This window comes from Danio rerio, chromosome 19, assembly GCF_052040795.2.
Source record: "Danio rerio strain M-AB ecotype USA chromosome 19, GRCz13ab, whole genome shotgun sequence".
Classification (NCBI taxonomy): Eukaryota; Metazoa; Chordata; class Actinopteri; order Cypriniformes; family Danionidae; genus Danio; species Danio rerio.
Genome location: NC_141039.2, coordinates 24,851,355 through 24,874,236, shown reverse-complemented (window position 1 = coordinate 24,874,236; position 22,882 = coordinate 24,851,355). Strand labels below are relative to the sequence as shown.

The 22,882-nt window shown below is 35.2% G+C and overlaps 1 protein-coding gene across 2 annotated transcripts in view; it reads left to right on the top strand.

Annotated features, from left to right (window-relative positions):
• Positions 1–22,031, top strand: part of nudcd1 (NudC domain containing 1) — an 84,420-nt gene extending 62,389 nt beyond the window's left edge. Inside the window, 2 exon segments of one of the 2 annotated variants that reach the window (NM_001020627.2) lie at positions 16,865–17,024; positions 21,500–22,031. In NM_001020627.2, coding sequence (NP_001018463.1) covers positions 16,865–17,024; positions 21,500–21,786 — 447 coding nt within the window. In that variant the 3' untranslated portion in view covers positions 21,787–22,031. 2 annotated transcript variants of the gene reach the window in all.
• The last annotated feature ends 851 nt before the right edge of the window (positions 22,032–22,882 follow it).

Genomic DNA, 22,882 nt, shown 5'->3' with positions numbered 1-22,882 from the left:
CATGTCATTAGCATTGTTTTTAGCATGAGTTAGCATGTGTCTTGTGTAAATTTGCATGTTTTAGCTTGATTCTAGTTCTAGTATAAATTGATATCTTGTTAGCATGATTCCAGTATGAATTAGCATGTTGTTAGCGTGTTTCTGGTATGATTTCAGATGTTTTAGCACATTTTAATAGGAATTAGCTTGTTATGTTGTTGATGTAGCATACATTATTTTGAGAAACCTGGTAGCAAGGACCAAGCATTTATTATAATGCAATATTTAAATTATATGTATTCATTTAAATTCTGCAAAGTATAGTTGTTGACAAATAGCCTGGCAGACCTATGTATCATCTATAGATGACATGTTAATACTGAACCCTGCTTGGAAGACTGTTTTAAATTATCTAAAACTATTTGTTAATTGCATGATCTTCTGCCTGAATGATCATTTGTGGTGAATAGAAGATAGCTAGATATTAAAGTTTGAAGACAAACTTTATGGTGGCTTCAGAAATCCTTTTTATTAGCATTTCATTTTTAACAAGCTTTATTTTAGCATGAAATAGCTAACATAAATTAGCATGTTATTAGGATGTATATTGTGAATTTGCATGCTTTAGTGGGATTCTAGTTCTAGTATTTATTAACATGTTGTTAGCAAGTTTCTGGCATGAATTAGCATTTTCTGAGCATGTTTTATTATGAATTAACTTGTTGTTATGTTGTTATAGCACAACTTATTTTGAGAAGCCTGCTAGCAATGAGTAGCATTTTTCATAATTAAATGAATATTTAAATTATATGTAAATACATAAATGCACATTGCAGTTTAAATACAATTCATGTGTTTAGGAATGTTAAATATTCATTTGAATTCTGCAAAGTATAGTAATGACAAATGCCACTGCAGGACTATGTGTCATTCACAGATGACATGTTAATACTGAACCCTGCTTAGAATTGTTAAATTATGTAAAATTATTTGTTGTATGCATGATCTGCTGCCTTCCATTTATAGTGGGATGCTCGTTTGTGGTGAATTAAAGATAAAAACTCACATGGATTGCACTTCAATTACACAGACATTCATTTGTTACCATTATCATATATTTATTTGGCAGATACTTTTTATTGCAAAGCTTTTATTATTGCATTAGATTTACATTTAATTAAATGCTTTTTTCAAAAGTGACTTACAGATGGTCATGAGTAATCAAAGCAACAACAGAACCACATTTTGTGAATAATTTGACAAATTTTCTAATTAGTCAAATACAGTAAACAAACATGATATATAGAGAGGCATTATTAAAAGGCCATATTGTTATATTTTTTAAAGTAGAATAAAAAATGTACAGAAAAGAGATTTTCATTAAAGTGTGTGTGTGTGTGTGTGTGTGTGTGTGTGTGTGTGTGTGTGTGTGTGTGTGTGTGCGTGTGCGTGTGCGTGTGCGCGTGCGCGCGCATTTTATTAGGTAAAGTCCAACTACTCATTAGGTACGGCTTATTAGGTACACCTGTCCACATGAACACGTATGTCTTATCAGCCAATCACATGGCAGCAACTCAATGAATTTAGGCATGTAGACATGATCAAGACGATCTGCTGCAGGTCAAAACAAGCATCAGAATGGGAAAGAAAATTGATTTAAGTGAATTTGAACGTGGCATGGTTGTTCAGGTGGGAATATTTGAGTATTTCCGAAACTACTAATCTTCTGGGATTTTTATGCGCAATTATCTCAAGGGTTTACAGAAAAAGGAGGAAAAAAAGAGAAAAATGCAAGCGCCTTGTTGATGCCAGAGATCAGATGAGAATGACAAGACTTGTTCGAGCTGATAGAATTAACCACTTATTACAATCAAGGTATGCAGCTGAGCATTTCTGAACGCAAAACAAGTGGGACCTTGAGGCAAATGGGTTACAGCAGCAAAAGACCACATCAGGTGCCACTTCTCTCAGCTAAGAACAGGAAACTGAGGCTACAGTTCATGTGTTTAGGCACAGGCTCACCTAAATTGGGCAATAGAAGATTGGAAAAAGATTGCCTGATCTGAGGAGTCTCGATTTTTGATGCAACATTTGGATGGTAAGGTCAGAATTTGTTGTCGACATCATGAAAGCATTGTTCCATCCTGCCTTATCAACGGTTCAGGCTGGTGGTGGTGTAATAGTGTGGGGGATATTTTCTTTGCACACTTTGGACCCATTAGTACCAATCAAGCATCGTATCAATTCCGCAGCCTACCTGAGTATTTTTGCTGACCATGTCCATGCCTTTATGACCATACTACTTGTACTTCCAGTCAGATAACGCATCATGTCAAAAAGCGCAAATGATCTCAGACTTTTTTCTTGAACATGACAATGAGTTCAATGTACTCAAAAAGCCTCCACAGTCACCAGAACTCAATCCAAAAAAGCACCTTTGGGATATGGTGCAATGGGAGATTCCCATCAAGGAGTGCAGCCGACAAATCTGCAGCAACTGCGAGATGCTATCATGTCAATATGGATCAACATCTCTGAGGAACATTTTCAGTACCTTGTTGATTCTATGCCATGAAAGATTAAGGCAGTTCTGAAGGTAAAAGAGGGTCCAACCCGGTACTAGTAAGTGTACCTAATAAAGAGGCTGGTGAGTGTATAATATAGACATAATAAATAGATATATTAGAATAATAAATAAATACTTAATAGAAACTAAGTATTATTTTAAATTATTATAAATTATTATAGATTACTTGAAATACATGGATATGAAATTATTTTTATAATTTTATCTGGATCATCATAGTAAATAAATAAGCTTTCAAATCCACTTGACTTAGATTTGAAAATGTTATTATTATTACTACTATTATTTATAGTAGTAGTACTGCTAGTAGTAGAATTAACATATAAATTATAGTAAGTCGAAGAAAAATATGTTATCCTGCTGAATGTTAAATGGATAGTCAGTAAAAATTATTTGAATGGTCCTGATTATAATTATTATTTTTCTTGTTCCTGTTTGTTTTTTTGTTTTGTTTTTTTATGCATTATAATTATCATTATCGCATACCTTTTATGTGCACCTCAAAGGAGCTCTTCCTATTGTACATTTTGCTTTTGTCTGCATACATGCGGTCCATTTTTCAAAGGCTTTCAGCTTTTTTTTTTTTTTTTTTTGGTCATAGAATAAAATTCCACCTGCTTCTCTCTCTTTCATTTCCTCTCTTCCTCTCACTTCTAAATCACTTACATTGATGCAGCGAAACACACTGACCTTTCCAGAGTGCACTCGCTCACAGATTGCCTCTCTCCATGTTGTGAGAAGAGCCTTTCCCATGTTGATTCAGATTGTGTGTCTGTGTCCCTCAGCTGGGTGCTGGAGAAAGAACTTGTATCTCCTTTTTTGTGTCACTAACGAGTGGCACCTTTCCTTCGAGACACACACTCATCTTTTATCTGGAGCCACAAGTGAGGAAGAGGGCTGACATTTACTGTATATGCGAATGAGGTGTATCTCGAGAGCCGTTTGAGATGAGTTTAAGTGCTTTTTGATAAGCAGAGATAGAGTAATACTTTAGATGCGGTGATGGATGATTATTTTCATATTTCTCACTATTATAAATGCATTGTTCAGAAGCTGCTTGTGTAGTCCGCATGGTTAAGTGAATGTTTAACCTATCTGCTGCCACTTTTGAATTCATGTAGTTCAGGCAACCCAGGCTCTGCGAGAGGCCACTGTACGCTTTTTAAGATCTCAAATTTCTCGCAAGAGTGCCATTCAAAACTGCTGTTCTCCACCAGAGGTCGCTGTCAACTGACCGACCGACCGATAGCCCCACCCGCCCCCCTTTCAGATTTTACCACATACTCACCCTGTTGATTACTTGTTTGTTTTATTTGTTGTATTTTGTTTGTGTCTTGCGTGCGAGCCACTGGACAAACTGGTAACAACTGAAAAGTCATACATACGGAGGTAAACTGTCAGTTGGTTAGCGCAAAAAGGAACTGCATCTTACCGCCCCCTAGTGTTTTTTTTTTAAGACGAAATGCAGCCACTGGCTACATAAATCGCAATCTCCAGAAATGTTCTGTTCCAAATGTTGGGTTCAGGGAAGCCTTTTTTTCTTCTTGCTTGACTTTATTTAGGGGGAAGAAATGTTGTTAGGGCCAGGGCAAGTTTTCTTAAAATCTGAATACCTAAAACCATTAACAGAACACTAGACTTTTATTTTAAATTTTTTTTGGCAAGGGACTCATTTTACAAGCTAAACAGTTGAGTTTTGACATTTTTGAAACCATTTAACTAGAACTTGCAGTAACGACTGTTTTTATATTTATTAATTTATGGACTAATTTATCGATTATTTCACTAATCTAATTGGGTAAAGATACACTCCTAATCTAAATAAATTAGGAGACACTTCTTTCTCTCTGATGCACCAGGAACTCCATTAGAAACATTTCTGTGTTTCTGTTTGTACAAATAGCTCTTTTATTTATTTATTCTTTGGGCTTTTTTCTACAGCCTCATACTCTAAAGTCTATAGTCTATATCTAAAGTCTTTAAATATTTTCTATTTGCTTTTATTTTCTATTGTATTTTTAGATCTCCAAAATTTAGATTCAAGTAAATCCACTAAAGGCCATTGTCAAGTGACTGACTAACTGTCCAACTACCTCCACCCACCCATTGTCAAGTGACTGACTAACTGTCCAACTACGTCCACCCACCCATTGTCAAGTGACTGACTAACTGTCCAACTACCTCCACCCACCCTCTTGCCTAAATACAACCGATAGTGTTTTAAAAAGCAAAGATTGACCAGCGCCCACCCACTTCCCTGAACTCAACCGACAATGTTTTGAAAAGCAATCCAGAAAAAGAAAAGCCATGATGGCAGCCTGATTTTTACCACGTTTTCTGATTTTTATCACATTCTCACTCTGTTATTTTCATGTTTGTTTTAGTTTTTGGCTTTTGTTTTTGTCTTACCTGCTTTTGGAATTATTCTTTGCCAGACTCGAACACTGTCATCACGGTCAAATCTGTTTTGCACAGCAACATACTCTATATATAAAGTCTTTAAATATGTTAAATTTTCTATTGCATGTCTATTTCTCCAAAATTTAGATTCTTAGTATTATTATTTTAAGTTGTTATTTTTTTATGGTCTCGAGTTGTTTAAGCATTTTACTGCATAGCATACTGTGTATGTGACAAATGCAATTTGAATTGAAAAATGTAATTGGATTCACTTTATTTGATCAATATTTTTATATTAATCAATAACTTGAGAAACTGACTCATCCATATGTTTTCAGATACGTTTTGAAATGTAGCATTAAATAAATGCACTTCATGCAAAAGGCAAAATTCTAATGCATTTATTTTATAAAATCTACAAACAAAGATTGATCATTAATGTTAATTTGTAGAATTATCTCGGACAATGGTCTTCAGACTGCAAACATCGCAGATTGCAGACATTATTATATCTGATCCGTCTCATAGTCACATAATAGCGCTTATGTGTGTCTTGCATGCTCTGATGCACAACTTATTTATTATGGAACAAAACAAAAGAGTTAAACTGGTTTGATTTTGCACATAAAGTAAATGAAGTTGTTAACTTAGGATATAAACGGTCCAATATTACATGCACAGAATTACGCAAACATGAATCACTTGCTGCGCTTATAAAGATTATGATTGCGAATATGAGATCAGGAATAACAAAATCAAAATTTCAACTACAGAGAAGTCTGTATTTTTAATTATTTTTGAGTGAGATGCTAATGGTCTAATCTGATTCAGTGATCTATGCTAAGCTAAGCTAAAAGTGCTTTGACAAGGAGATGGATTGAACGGATTAAAAACTGGTACAACTCAACAATTACTATATTTGTATAAATTTTATCCAGTTATTATAAATTTAATGCAGATTCACTCCTAAAAAGTTGCCCTGACCATTGAAAAAATAATGCAATTATTACAAATAGAGTTATTCTCTATTTATTAAACTGGCCTACACAGTATTGGAAAAAAAATAAATAAATCGTACATTGTAATTTTTTTGTTTTTGCAATTTACTTTTTGTTAAAGATTGGAAGATTTTGTTAAGTAGTGCATCTGCTGAATATATAATAAACTAATTACCAGCATTCCTAAATACAGCAGAGCAGTGGTGTAGATGGAATCTAACAATATTCAGGTACAGAAAAAAAATAATCAAACGAGCCATAAAGTTGAATAGTCTTCATTATTTACATTATTAAATAAAATACATTTTTGTAAAAACTACAAAATGCTACAAATGCATTTGTATCCAAATGCTTTTAACTCCTTTAAAATGCTTACACAGGCCTTAAAACACACACACAACTAGTAAACGTTCACATTTTTATGGTTAAACTTAAAGGATTCCACATTTGGACCTGGTCAACTATAATCTGTACTCGACATTACAAATAATGCGATGGGAATATTGCGTATTCACACGTTGTGATATCAATGCTACAATGCTAATTCAAACCATCTGGACATAAATCTTATATTGCAATATATAGCAGAAGAAGAAAAAAAACAAAAAAAAAATTTTTCTTCAATATCTTGCAGACCTAACCCAATATTAGCCTTTCAAATACTAAAGTACAACATTTTTTACCCATCACACTTGTTATCACATGATATGAACAATATTTTTTTGTCGGTACAAGTTTTAGACTGTGTAAATTAAATGCAGTAAAATTCTATACTGAATGATTACATTCTATTGTATTTACTTTTTTCTCTTATTAAGAATGGAATATAAAACAAAAATGTTAAATGTTTGTTCCATTTAAAGGGTTGGGTTTATTAAATAAAAATCTGTTATCATTTAATCAACTTCATTTAATTCCTTAATTAATATATATAAAGTTGAAGTCAGAATTATTACCTCCCACCTTAATTAGTAGCCCCCTGTTTATTTTTCCCCGAATTTCTGTTTAACAGAGAGAAGATTTTTTCAAAGCATTTATTAACTTAACTTATTTCTAATAATTGATTTATTTTATCTTTGCCATAATGACAGTAAATAATACTTGACTAGATATTTTTCAAGACACTTCTATACAGTGACATTTAAAGGCTTAACTAGGTTAATTGGGTTAACTAGGCAGGTTAGAAACAAATTGAAACAAATAAGATTTTTTCCAGAAGAAAAAATATTATTAGACATACTGTGAAAATGTCCTTGCTAAGTTAAACATCATTTGGGAAATATATATTTTTTAAATAATCAAAGGGGGGCTAATAATTCTTACTTCAACTATATATATATATATATATATATATATATATATATATATATATATATATATATATATATATATATATATATTAGAGGTGGACTGGCCATATATTTTTATTTATTTTTTTAATCCAGATTAATCTCACTGTAATCTTGGAATTAATCTAGATTGATCAAAATTAAAACGGCTCATTTGAATTCTGCCAAAGGCATTCAGAATATGTGTGCAACCCAAATAATGACTAAAAGTAAATCTTTGAGAATGGTGGCGTATTAGACCAGGAGCTCATCTTCTGGATCCAAATTCTATCACAAACTGCTTGAGAAAGCTGTTATACTATAATAATTGTGAGTGAAATTTAATGATGTTCAATAAGATGTGCATGTGTTTACTAACTCTTTCTACAGTTAAACATGAATTGTACCTAAATTGAACTGTTGGCCTACTCAGGAGAGGTCGTGCTGAACTGTTTGCAGTCGGTAGCTTTGTCTTCCACCAGTCACTCAAGCAGACAATCTTTTTCACATTTTCTGGTGACAAACTAGATCTCCTCTTCTGCACAGTATGGCCTGCTAAAGAAAAAAAGTCTCTCGCATGGGACAGTTGTGGCAGGAGTCCCCAAGTATTTAAGGGCAATGTGGGCCATCAGAGTAAGCTCACTACTAGCAGTAAACAACTAACAATCATCAAGAAGCAAATATAATGTGGTGGTAACTAGTAGTGTTGTAGTAATTAATAAGCTGAGTAATTAAATTATGTCATTTAAAATTACACAGCCTAGCCTAACTAAAGCGAAGGAGTGAAGTTCCCAGCTGGCATCCATGAGGTCTATAGTAACGCCAAGGTAGTTATCATTGTTGATAGAAAGCTTAGTTTTGTCGAAGTTTCCACTGGGACGCTTCTTAAAAATTTATTTTCCCTGAAGCAAACCCAGAGGCTTCATAGCTGCATCCATGTTTGCACTTCACATTTGATGTGGTGATTTTACAGTAGAATACACACTAGTTCGAAAACTCATTCTCGCCCCCTACAGTGCAATTCCGCCAAGTCGTCTAGCCGTAGAATAGACCCAGCTCCCAGCCCAACTTTGAGAATAGATTAACTCCGATATTTTTTTAATCGCCCGAAAAGGGCCTTGCGTTAAAAATTAGATATTTCTTTATTTCTTTCTTTACATTAAAAGTGTTATCTAACATTGGCCATTTACAAATTATTTTTAAAAACCTTTTAAAAATCTTATGAAAGATCTTTAAAAATTAAACTAAATAAAATCCATTTGACTCAACTACGTTGTAAGATAAATAGAATTATACCTTCATTTGCATATAAACACTCATAAGTGAACATTTATATTTGACCATAGGAGCTTAGGCTTGCTTTCTTTGTTTATTTTGTGTGTGTGTGTGTGTGTGTGTGTGTGTGTGTGTGTGTGTCTGTGTGTGTGTGTGTGTGTGTGTGTGTGTGTGTGTGTGTGTGTGTGTGTGTGTGTGTGTGTGTGTGTGTGTGTGTGTGTGTGTGTGTGTGTGTCACAGCAGCACATTTAATTTACACAAAAACCAATGAAGGGTTCTTTTTTGTATCAAATGTTGATATGATAATTATTTATTTATTTTTGTATTGGTTGTTTTCTTTTCCTGTTTAACCCCCTCATGATTTGACACTTTAATCATATTTTTTTTTAAATTCATGTTTACACAAAGGGAAAGTTATCTGGCTGTCACACATGTAATTTTGTTCGGGTTTTTGTTGCCAGCATAAGAGAAATCTTCATTGTTGAGCTCTCCACGACCGCTGCGTTCATGAATTAAACATGCGACTGTGTGATGTTCTTGTGAAGCAGTTCTGGCACAGCTAGGTGCCCATTTGTGCAGAGTCATAAACATTTCGACCTCTCACCGAGAGACCAGACGCCAGCAAGTGCAACTCTGAACATAATGAAACAGAGGTTTTACGGGTCTTTTATTTTAAGATGTGTTTCATTATCAGTCCTTCTGTTCGCTTTGTGTGCCTCGTTGACGCCATAAATGCGCACATCGCTGGGATCACTTACAGTACATTCGCTCCCGTAAACAATACAGGGAGGCATTTCTGTATCCCTTGGTAATTACATTGCAGAGACGAGTTGGCTTTGTGTGCGACTTTTCATCAAATGAATACAGATTGTAATTGACATTCTGTAGGAACACTTCTAAAGCCTGAAATGTTGCTCTTAAATGTAGTCAGCAAAATGCATTAAAGAGAACTCAAGTCTTACAGCATTATATGTACAATTCTTTAGACAATTATAGAAATGCCAGCTATAATACATTTAAATATAAACATTCACTGCTGACAAATATCACTAAAAATAGTCAAGTTTAATTAAAACGTAAGCATGTTCTGTTTTCAAGCATATTACAGTTTGTATTTTTAACTTGGCACAATGCTGCTTTGAAACTAGTGGAATCAGTTGGAGATGTTTGTCTGTTAGTGTTGAAACGTGACAATGTAATGTTTTTAAAGACATTTTGTTCAGTCATTTAGCAGACACTTTTATCCAAAGTAACTTAGAATTGAGGAGGCATTCAGCAATTTAACAAAAAGAGGCAATGCACATTTATATAAAGGAACTGCTAGTGCTCAGATAATTAACTGCTAGAGTAAGGAGTTTGAATGCCTGCTGCATATGTAACATGAAATTAGCTCATTTTATGAATATTAATAATCAACAATAACGGTTTATTCTTAATTATTAATATTCCGGCTTAAGCTTCAGTCAGTTTGGTCAAACAAACATATGATTGTAGCTATATGATCATGCTTGCGCGACCGAGCGGATTCCCAGATTATGAATATTAATTATCAACAATAACAAATTATTATTAACCATTAATATTCCGGATCAATTTATTGTTAATTTGACCAAATGAACACAAGCAGAGCCGCCGCTCTTCCGAGCGGACACGGTAATCTATTCATTTAGAAAAAGGGAATTTAATGGCTACTTCTTGTGAAGTAGATTAATCATTCAAAAGTTTTAAACAACTTATAATAGCTAGGCAGGGGAATCTGTATTTCAGTGACATTTTCTCGTGAGGCAAACAATACAATTCATTTGATTATAAATGGAATTTATTGACTAGTCAGACGTAACGAACAAACAAACGCACAAACATACATTAAACACAAAACAAAGGTAAACCACGTGGAGATATCGGGTCTATAGAACGTGTAACAGCAAAGAGACATAGTAAAGCTAGGAAATATAGATTTCAGGTAAAAGAGTGACAAAACTTTCAGTTCCACACGCACCATTAAGGACCACCGAGATTATAAAAAACAGCTTTTTGATAAAAGGGGCACAGCTTAATCGCATAACTAAAGGTACCTGGACTTAATGCCTGGGATCTCCCTCTTTATGCGGGTCTTTTCCCGATGCAACTCCTTTTGATGTCCTTTTGGATGCGTGGAGTTTGTAATGCAGTTTGGACGAACACGATCGCAAACTTTAAACTGAGTTTTCTTTTGTCGGAAAATAAAGAAACGTGGCGGGAAAGTCCATGCGGCGTAGGAAAGCCGCGTGACCCGATGGCCACCGACAATGATGTTCTTCTTAGGACGTTCTCTTTCTGCCCAGATGTTTGGGGGGAAGTGTGCTTATACCTGCGGGTCACGTGACAACCCGTACAGCATTCTGACCAATGATTTCTGGGGAAAGTTTGCGTGCGAACCTTCCTTTGTCTCGGGGCTGCTCGTATGCAAATTTGAGCGTCCGCCCAAAGCATGCGGACAGGCATTTAATACAGGGCTTTAAAGAATAAAGCAATGCTAGTTATGATCTTGCATCATGTGCTGTAAAATGTCAGCAGAAACCCATCGGTACCAAACATGGGGGTTTTAAACGTACATCGACGTAATTTTTCACATCCTCATAATATTTATGCTTCAAAAAGGCCTAAAAGGCACAGACATACAGGTTATAAGAGAGGTTACACAGGTAAGAAAACACAGAAATGAGGTACAAAGTTTACAAAACATAACACTTTAGTTTTGTGCTGTTTCAGGATTTCTGAGTGCATTTTCTTTCTGTCAGAACAGCCTCGTGGGGGTGTGTGTGTGTGTGTGTGTGTGTGTGTGTGTATGTATTTGGGCAGGAATGTCTTTGAAGCTTTCCTGCTTATCTTTCCAGTCCCCCCTGAACAACTTAAGCTGTCACGAAAATCCAGACTTCTTGGAGCCAGGAGTCGTAAAACCTGTCGACCAAAACCAGACCGTGATAAAATCCATAAGAAATTTTATCTGTGAACTGTACGCTACACATATAATAATAATAGTAATTCTTTACATTTAAATGGTGCTTTTGTACACTCAAATTGACTTACACATTGGGGATCTACTCATCCACCACCAGTGTGCAACATCAACCTGGATGGACCGCACACCAGCTGATTGAAAAAGTAATGAAGCCAATTATGGTATGGAGATGGTTTGGAGGTCTTTGGGCAAATTTGGCCAGGATGCTGAGGTCAAGCCCCTACCTCTTAATGACCTTTTTTTTTTAATGAGAGTTAGGGCCTCGGTTTAACATGTCATCCGAACTGAGCAGTATATGGTCCCCTTCAGTGTACTGGGGCATTAGGACCCACACAGACTGCAGGTTAAGTGCCCCATGCTGGCCTCACTAGCACCCATGTTGTCTCCCATCCGGGGACTGACCGGGCGCAGCCCTGCTTAGCTTCAGTGGGCGACCATGTAGGAGTTGCAGAGAGCTAGCTGCCAGCATATATACAGTAGAAGAGAAAGGTGTTTTTGTCAAGAATTGTCAAGCCGACTCACCTGTGTGAACCACACTTCATAAATGCACAATGTTTTTTTTCTTTTTTTAGATACAAAGTGATTGTAATGGGGCGATCACACCTGACGTGGCTTGCACAAATAAATCTAAGTCATTTGATCAAAAAGTCTTAAATTTGCTGTTCTAGGTCTTAAATATTTTTGCAGAGGTCTTATTTTTCCAACGTCCATGTAACATCTAATGGTCATTTAAATAGTTTTTTGTTGTTGTTGCTTGGTTTTCGTGGTGTTGAAGTTCTTTATTTCGTTAGTCCAAATATAATTTGCGGTATTACAACTACAAATGAGACCGACATGCAATAGCCAATCCGCTTTCTGTTATCGAACTCAGTGCACGCGGTGAATGTGATGTCATTGCTGTGTTTGCGGAGGTTTGCTTTCGGTGCGTGCAACATCATTTTGGCTGGCGGAGTGAACAAATTTCGGGTGAACAGTTCTCTCAGCACCGCGTTTGATTTGAGTTGAATAAGAGTCACTTTGAAGAGATTTTGTCTGAAACGCCTGTACAGACATCTTAATGATGCATCATAGAGATAACCTGATGACCAATATATTATTCTTGGCTAGAAATTGCAATAGCTGTGGGAAAGGAGAAACGTTTTTGAAAAAGTTTAGAAAAACCTGAGGGATAAGTTAGTTAAAACAAACAAACAAAAAAAGATTCCATGGCAAAAGTGGAGACCCAGGTGGTTTTAATATTACAGAATGTTTTTCCACCATTCATAGGTTTCACGCTGATGTAATAGATTACAATTTTGAAGTTAAAACAATGTAATAGATACAAACTAAAATAAAATAAAAAATAATGTCTTTGATAACTGAAAAGGAATATATGAACAATATATGAATCAGTTTACAAAATAATGATGCCCAAATTTTAGGTTTTATTGGTGTTATGGACAGAGTTGTTGCCATTATTGCCTTTTTAGCATATGAGTATAGGACAGAAACTAACCAGACAGAAATGTGTCAATTGTAATATCCCAATAATATCAATATCTCAACAGCCAACACGTCAATTAAAAAAGCCTTGTCTGTTTCATGAGGTGCTCACACAGTCAGTGAAGGTCCACCATGCAGCGACCGGCGAAAGTATAAATCAGCCTTAAGATGTATATTTTTTATTTATTTCTTTATTTCTTTTTTTATTTTGTAGTTCAGACTCAGTAGTCCATCTAACCTGTCTTTAGTACTTTTTAATTTAATATATATAAATATTTCACCACTAATTTTGTGATTTTTGCATTTTCTCTCGCGTTTTTAATAACGTGATATAGGTCTTAAATTTAATACTTAATGGTCTTAAAAAGGTCTTAAAAAGTCTTAAATTTGACATTATGATGTCTGCAAAAACCCTGAATTACTCATCAAAAGTAATTAAACGCATGAATATTTTGAGCTTACTCTCTTCCTTTGCACATCAAATTCTCTTCATTTGCTCCTGAAATTCACTTCACAATAGAGGCAGATTCGCTTCATTCAGTTCCGTTGCTAAATGGCTGACATAGATTGGATGCCTGGGTTCTTCAGAGGTGCACCCAGCTCTGTGAGTTCATAAACTCCTCCAGAAGCTGTGCAAGCTCAGCAGAACTTCTGACTGAGCCGGGCTCAGTTTGAGGAGTTGTTGTCTCGTGTCTGCAGGATTTTCACCTTGGGAAACCAACAACAGGCTCTATGTCAAAATCACACCCCATACTACAGCAAGCTTCTGATTTGTTAACATAACAACAAACTAGTTCCTACAGAAAAAAAAAATGCTAACAACATGCTAACACATGTATGCTATCATGCTAATTTATGCTAGAAACATGCTAAGCCAGACAAGAAGCATGCTAACAAAATTCTTATTCATGCTAACAACATGCTAATTCATAATAGAATCATTTAATCGGTGCAAATGTCTGCCAAAGTTAAGATTTTTCAACTCCAAAAATTAGCATGAATTTCACGTTAATCGTGTTAAACGCCTCGAAACGCTCAATAGAGCCCCAGGATGTCTAATCACATCTTTGCATTGACTTAACATAAAAGAGTGTTTTCTACAGCTGGTTTGTCAAGCCTACCCACATGTATAAGGCTATACAAGTTCTAATTATTTTGAATGTCGATAATGTCAAGGGCTTATTTTTTGTGAAAACCATGACAACCTTTAATTAATAAATGTATTTATTAAAATAAAGGTATTTATTAATCTTGATAAATAAAAATTTTGCTTAATTAAAACTGACACAGAAGCTTATAACTTGCAAACAACTGTAACACTGGCCCACAGTAGTAATCATAGTTCTATATAGTTCTATATATAAGAGTCTATTTTTATTTTTTAATCATGCCTAGTAATAATTTATATATATATATATATATATATATATATATATATATATATATATATATATATATATATATATATATATATATATATATATATATTGAAATATAAAAATTGAAAATATTTATTCAGTTTTATGAATTTATACATTTTAATTCAAGATTAATGAATGTATTTTCTACACACAAATTAGGATATTTTAGATGAAATCCTAGAGCTCTCTCATCTTCTATAGACAGTTTTTTTTTTCCAGGTAAACTGCTGTGGTTTCCTTTGAATCCAGGAAAATTCTTTCAATTTCTGGCATCTAAAGTATTACCTAACGTCTCATAATTTATTCTCTTTCGAAACGAACACATTTTTGACAAATCGAGTAATAATCTAATTCCAAAAGCTGATCTATAGAGAGTGATATATTGAAATAGTTCAGCTGTATTTTACATCTAAATGACAGTGCTGGCAATTTGAAGAGACATTTAGACGTGAGGCTGCCATCAGTCATGAATAACTGCCCAAACATATCGCTCTAAATTTAATGTGCAGTTAGTCCAGTGAAAAGAGGTAGATGAGCTTTCATGAATGGCATTTTAAAGGAAATGTTCTCCTGAAATCCATTTGCTGAAGTGTAAAAGCAGAGCTACAAACATTACTGAGAATTGGAGTCGTAACACTTAGGATTTTTCAGTGAAACAAGAAAATGGCTGTGATTTGTAATAAGAGAGGTCTATTACGTCATGTGGATGTGACGATTATGCTGGTTGGCTTAAACAGCTGTCACCATCTTTGCTTGTGCTATTGTTTACTCTTGACGCTTCAATCCTGCTGTCATTTTAGATGTGTGCACCATGATTGGATCTTTTCATGAGAATATGTGTGGAGATCTTTTTTCTTCCTCATGTCATGCTAGAGTGATGACATAATAGGCAGACCGCACAATGAAAAATGGACTCAAAAGAATTTAGTATCCATTTCATATCTAATCTGTGTGCCAGCCTTCATCTCTATTTAGAAAATGCAATTTGAAGACTTAAAGAGGCAAACGCACCGAGTGAATGTATTCATTTGTCGATGGTCTTATGATTAAAATTGAATTATGTAAATGTATATACTGTAAATGATACATAATTATAACACTGAAAAAGATACAAAAGTAAAAAATATTACATCTAATTGGCATGTAACTGATTATATTTTCATGTAAGGGAGCATTTACTAAAGGGAAGTTCACCCAAAAAATTTAATTCTGCAAATAATCACTCACTCTAATGTCATTTGAGTCCTTTGTTGATCTTTGGAACACAAATTAGGATATTTTAGATGAAATCTTGGAGCTCTCTCATCCTCCATCGATAGTTGTTTTTACCACATTTATTAAAGGGTTAGTTCACCCAAAAACTAAAGTATTTTAATAATTACTCACTCTCGTGTTGTTTCAATCTCTTTAGACCTTTATTCAGCTTTGAAACACAAATTTAAATATTTTTGATGAAATCCTGGAGCTCTCTCATCCTCTATAGTTGTTTTACCACATTCATTGAAGAGTTACTTCACCCAAAAATATAAATTCTGTTATTAATTACTCGCGATCATGTAGTTTTAATCCACCAAAACCTTAGTTTATATTTGGAACACAAATTATGATATTTTAGACGAAATCCTGGAGCTCTCTCATCCTCCATAGACAGTTGTTTATCCACATTTATTAAAGAGTTAGTTCACCCCCCCCCCCCCCCCCCAAAAAAAATGTATTCTGTTATTTCTCACTCTCGTATTGTTTCAGTCCCCTTAGACCTTCATTGATCTTCTGAACACATATTAGGATAATTTAAATGAAATCCTAGAGCTTTCATCCTCCATAGGCAGTTATTTTTACCGCATCTCATAAAGGGTTAGTTCACCCAAAAATGAAATTTCTGCTATTAATTACTCAACCTTCTAATGTTCCAGTCCCCTATAACTTTCTTTCATCTTTGAAACAGAAATTAGGAAATTTAAGATGAGATCCGAGAGCTCTCTTATCCTCCATAGACAATTGTTTTTCCACATTTATTAAATAGTTAGTTTACCAAAAATGTATTTTTTTTTTTATTACTCGCTTTTTTGTTGTTTCAATCCATTGAATCCTTTGTTTATATCCGGAACACAAATGAGGATATTTTAAATAAAATCCAAAAGCTCTCTTATCTTTAATGGACTTATTTTTCTCCCTTAAAAGCTGTTATTTACTTTCTATTCATCACACAATCTTGAAAAATGCTTAGAACAGAACTGTTAAGCAGATTGTTTTCAACATTAATAGTACTTCTAATAATTGTATATTGTTTGAGCACTAAATCAGCATTTTAGAATGATTTGTGATGAATCATGTGACACTGACAACTGAAAAATTACATTTAAAAAAAGTAATTGCTTTTTCTGGACTTTTAGGTGAGCCTCGGAAGCAACCAGTTTCTTTTCTCTGTGCACATTGACCCCTCCGAGACACCTGCTTTCTGCTTACGACATGACGTTGATGCATTGCTCTGGCAGCCTCGTCCTGATAAGGACAACAATATCTGGGAGCACATTTCTACTTTTAATGCACTTGGTAAGGCCAGTTTTTTATTGTTAACAATGTGAAGCACCTTAAAATCCAATGTTCACCTGTAAATCTCTTAAATCATAGGAATGACAGGTTCTCTGAGTGTGCAAATGATGACCACAGACACAGCAGCTCATTCCCACAATGACAATGCAATCTACTTGAAACAAGTTAAAAGTCTTCAAAGGGGTCAAATTCCATGCCCAAATTCAAATAGACATGTCAATGCAGTACTCTGAAACTGACCCGGACACATCTATTGTTTGAAAGTTGGAGCTGGACCCATGTAGAGCTATGAAATGCCATAAGTGTGCTACCTTAAACCCTATTAATTGTAATCAGGATCCAACTGGAAAAAAAAGGCCTGATTAGACCCAGTTGGTTACGATAGGTGCAGATTCCACAACTTATTGCTATTCATTTTATTAAGTTAACTTTAACTTGTAAATCTTTACTCTTTGACATGATTCTGAGATAATTTTTAGATAATGCAGTAGCAAGATGGTATATTCCTAAGTATGTAATGTCCAGGGTACCACAGGTCCACTCAGATTAATGACTGACACTAAGGTTTAAGCAAACGTGACACTAAATGTAAAAGAAATGGAGTGGAATTCTGTGCTTCTGTGCTGTGGTGAACGGTAAATGCAGGAGCTGTCAATCAGAACAGTCAAACAAATCCAAGCACACTTCTGCTGTAAAGCTGTCCCAGATTGATCCATGCTTATTTTATCTACTCAGTATGCATGAGATTTCGTTTCTATTTGTTGAATTTTTCTAATTTATAAACACGCAATCAGGTGTTGTGATGAGCAGGCGCATCATTGGAATCTGTTTGGTTCGAGACAGTGTATTAACTTCCACTGATTTTTCGATATCAAAAACAGCTTGTTATGCTGTTTGTTGCTGTAAACTGATATTTATAATTATATTACTCTACTTTTTATGTAAAGTCATAAACACACTGTTTTGTAGAGCTAGTAGTTTGACCGTTTTCTGCAGTTTATAATTCCTAGTCATTTCTCCAATAGTCAACTAAATCAGAAGTTTCAACCTTAATTAAACTCACCTGAACCAGCTAATCAAGCTCTTCTAAGTATACTAGAAGCTTCCAGGCAGGTTTGCTGAAGGAAGTTGGAACTAAATCAGTGGTGGGCAAACTTTATAGACCCGAGGGCCACATCAACTTTTGCAAACCAAGTGAAGGGCTACATGTCAAATTCTTAAAAATATAATTTATTTATAGTGGCAGTATGCATAGAATATGTAATATCGGACAGAAACATGTCACATTAACACAAAACAGATTATTTTATATATATATTTTAGGTCAAATTTACAAGTCAAATTAATTTGCACTGCTATTTATATTTACTTTATCATTATAAAACAATAAAACAATCCCTTATATAATAATAATAATAATAATAATAATAATAATGTTATAATTTTTACAGTGGATAATAGTAAAGATATTGTCTGATAGAAAAAATCTCATATTAACATAGTTACTATTCAGTCAAATTTACAAAAAAATCTAATTAGCAAAGCTTTAAGAATATACAGATCAATCATCATAAAACTTTTTAAAGTGGGTGAATGCATGGAAAATATATTCTGACAAAAAATTAACACATTTAACCAGCAATTATTATTTAATTTGAGTCAAATGTACAAAAATCTAATTTGAGCTTTAATAAATAAGCTCATATCAATCACAAAACTATTAGATAAAATAGAAAAAGGCACAGCATATGGTTAAAACGCGAGGCACGCAAGACGCATAAGCAGCGTGAAAAACCCTCACGGCCGCTAGCAAACCATTCAAAAGAGGCACCTCTTAATGCGTAAAGCCTTTCGGTGTGATCAGCCTGACTCATTTTCAGTCATTAAGGGCGTACTCACACTATGTACAGTTGCCTCGAACCGGGCCTAAGCACGCTTGTTCCCCTTCCAATCTCCCCCGACAGCCCGCACTCACATTACAGTCAGGCCTGGGCACGCTTACATCATCAATGATGCGCTGTTCAGTAAGCGCTCTTGCTCAGCACAGTGGAGATTTCTCTAGTTATATTGCTTTAGTCCTTATGGATGCGGTGACACGCAGTCAGATATTTCGCCAAACAGATTAGCCACTTTTGATGCTCATAAAGAATCATAAAGTCCTCGTGCTGCAGGAATGAGGAGGTTTGCTGAAAGTGCGCAGCTGTGGTTTAGTGAGGGGTTTGCGTATTTAATAAACTACGGCAGTTTGCATTCACTGAACAGTAAGAATGATTAATAAATCCATATGAAACAGTCGCTTAAAACTCATGTCTCGCTTTCAGTTTCAGACTTTGGCGCGTTTTGCACTCACACACAAGTGAACCGCGCTCAGTGCACTCACACTTCTCAAACAATCCGGGAAACGGGCCTGGGCATGGTTCGGATAGCATAGTGTGAGTAGGCCCTAACAGTCAAGTGCATTTTAATATCCAAGAGTGTGTTCTAATTCTACTGGTTGCGCTAACTATACTGCATGCAAATACTGCCATCACATGGCGTTCACTTGTAATTGCATTAATTTGCTAATTCTGAACCAAACATTTACTCAGAAGCAGCATTTAAAAAAAAAACGTTGTGGGCTGGTCGTAAGTGTTCAGCGGGCCACATATAGCCCGCGGCCCGTAGTTTGCCCACCTCTGAGCTAAACTATGCACGACACCGTCCCTCCAGGATCAAGTTTGGGCACCCCTGTTCTAAAACAAATGAGCTCACTTGCGCATTAAAGAATGAGATCAATAGCTTTAGGGAAAACATGCAACTCTGTATTCATTTTAAGATGCAATGTTAATATTGAGTAATGAAATATATAGTATATGTGCCAATTTTAATTTTTTTTTGCACGGTATAAAAAAAATTTACATTTAAATACTATGTTTAAAAAATAAAAAATAAAATGGCACATATGCTATTAAACATACTACCACCATGCCTAAAAGGATAGTTCAACCAAAAACTGAAAATGGGTGAAAACATATATTCACAAAATCCACAACAAAAAAAGATATTCTGAAGAAACTTGATACTGGTAACCATTTGTTTTTTCTTACTGTGGATGCCAATTGTTTCTAACATTCTTCAAAGCATCTTTTTATGGTGTTCAACTGAATAAAGAAACTCATAAGACACTCAAACAAAAGTGTTTCAGAACCACTGCTAAGAAATAATTTTATGTGAACTATGCCTTTAACAAGAGTTGTTGCATGATTCATTTAAATATGCTTCTCTCATGAATGCTGCATCTGAATTGTAATCTACTTCAAGTTTATAAAATAACTCAATTAAAGCAATGTACTTCTCTGCATTTTTTGTAAATCTTGACAGTATTTTAAACACATTTTTTATTTAAAGGTGCTGTATGTAAGTTTTTGACTTTTATAAAGCATACAAATACCCTAATATGTTTGCAGATATTTAAGAAACATTCTATGTAAACCTTTTTGTTTATCTGAAAAACAATGCTTAAGTCAGATATTCTGTTTTGAAAAAGTGCATTACATGCCAATACGTCTGTCTTTGTTTTGGTTATTAAACACGCCCACTGGCAGTTTAGCCAATTATATTTCAGCCACCCAGGTTGCCTTGGTGAAAAAACGTGTATTTCATTCTTTCAGTCATGAAGGCTCTCAAAGTATGCATCTGTGACCAAAATGGGACCTCCGGTGGACAGTAGCAGACACTGAAATGAGGTGCAGATGCAGAGTTCTACAAGAGGAGGTTATGAATTAGCAAATAATATAGATATCACAAATGTAAACATTAGGTGGGTAGGTTATATTGTAACCCCGTGTCCTAACAACACTCTACGTAACGAGATTTGCAGTGATAAGGATTTTGAAGTCATAGGTAACTGTTTGCACCTGACGAAACACAATAGACATTTAAATACAGCAGTTCAGAAGCACAAAATAGTGCACTTACTGCATACCAACAGTAAGTAAGGTTTAAAATCTGAGGTGAACTATCTGCTGCTGATTTCAGTAGTATGACTTTACATGCGTAAAACGGCATTCAGACTCACATTATTAGCAATTAACACTGAATACAGCACATGAGGTGTACCTGAGCTGATCATTGTTATAGTTTTCGGTTGTTCAGCTGCAAAAAATAGTAAAAAAAAAAAAAGTCATTTCTAAAATGGAAATTTTAGGTGTTGGTTAGGACAAAAACTCCTTTTAATATGGAAAATATTTCCTCTATCGCATGCCCTTGCTTTTATTTAGAGCATGGTTTAAATCAGCTTTAAATCAGCCTCGACAGTCAGGCAAACTGCTTTTGGTGTCATCAATAACCAGGTGTGTAATTCCTAGTTTAAGCACTAGGTGTCAAACTTACATACTGCACCTTTATTCGTGAGCTGTTCATAAATCTGGCCCAGTGTTTGCATCCATCTCATCTTATACATTAAGTCCTCATTCTTTGCTCTTTTCTCTCACTAGGTTATGTTCAGGCTTCAAAACGAGATAAAAAGTTTGCCACCTGTGCCCCCAACTTCTCCTACGCTGCCCTTTGTGAGTGCCTCAGACGCATCTTCATTTATCGCCAGCCCTCGCCGGTCGACACGGTGCTCTTCAACCGGAAACAGGGTCGCCAGGTTGGTCAGGTTGCCAAGCAGCAGGTAGCCAATCTAGACACCAATGACCCCGTACTGGGATTCAGAGCCACTAACGAAAGACTCTTTGTCCTGACTTTAAACAACCTGTTTGTGCTGAAAGTGAACAATTAAGATTCCCCAGCAATACTTCTAATCTAGGTTTCAACTTATCCGGCACATTTCAGAACCAGGTTGGTATGACTTTTTCTAATGTACTAGTGTAAACAATGCCTCAGTACTTGTCTTTATATGTAAAACATCAGGTTTGAAATCTATGCTCATCTGCTTCTCTGAAGGCACAATCTCTAGCCTGAATGTTACACTGCATTCCATTAGAATGTTTAGATACATAAAATAAATAAGCATCTGTAAGACCATGTCTGTTTGGTTTTCTGCTATTAGCGTTCTTTCTATCTGACCGCAATCAGTGGAAAAGTTACCATTGTTGTGTTCCCTGCAGACCATGACCCCATCAGAACAAACCTGCGACCCTTTTTGACAAAGCAATTATTTCAGCAGACATGAGTCAGCAGTCAAAGATCAGCAGATACCAAATGCCATGAGACCGCATCACAATTGGACAGACAGACAGGTGTGACATGTAAACTTGTCTATACTGCTTGATCATAGGTTTAAAATAACGATTGATCCCACTTTACAGTATATTCAGTGGCTTTAATTGCAGTGTAATTACATTTAAATTAATCATTTAGTAAAATGATGTACAACACATATGTTTTTACATTGTTCTAATGTTTTAAAAACTTTATGATTGTAATTACATCTGTAATTAATGTCTGTAATTACATTTAGAATTACACTGTTGACCTTACCTTAAACCTACCCATATCCCCAGACCTGTCACTAACTCTAGCCATATCCCACTTTTAGGGCCACCATTAAGCTAATGTGACCCATTTTCTGATTGAAGTAAATAGTAATTAAGGCCATTTAAGGCTGATTTATACATCTGCGTCCGGCACATGCTCCGGCACAGCCTTAACGATGGTCACATAGCCCTCATTGTGGCTGACACCAACCCTGACATGCTTGTGTTTCAGAAGTGTTATTGCAGAGCAATAGAAGTATACTGTAAATGCACTGCATTGCACAATGCATGCAGCGTGGGTCACCCCGATCACTCGATGCAGAAGTATAAACCAGGCTTTAATGTAAAACAGGATTTAATAATTTGATTAATTAAAAAAGTTTAAGTTTTATACACTCC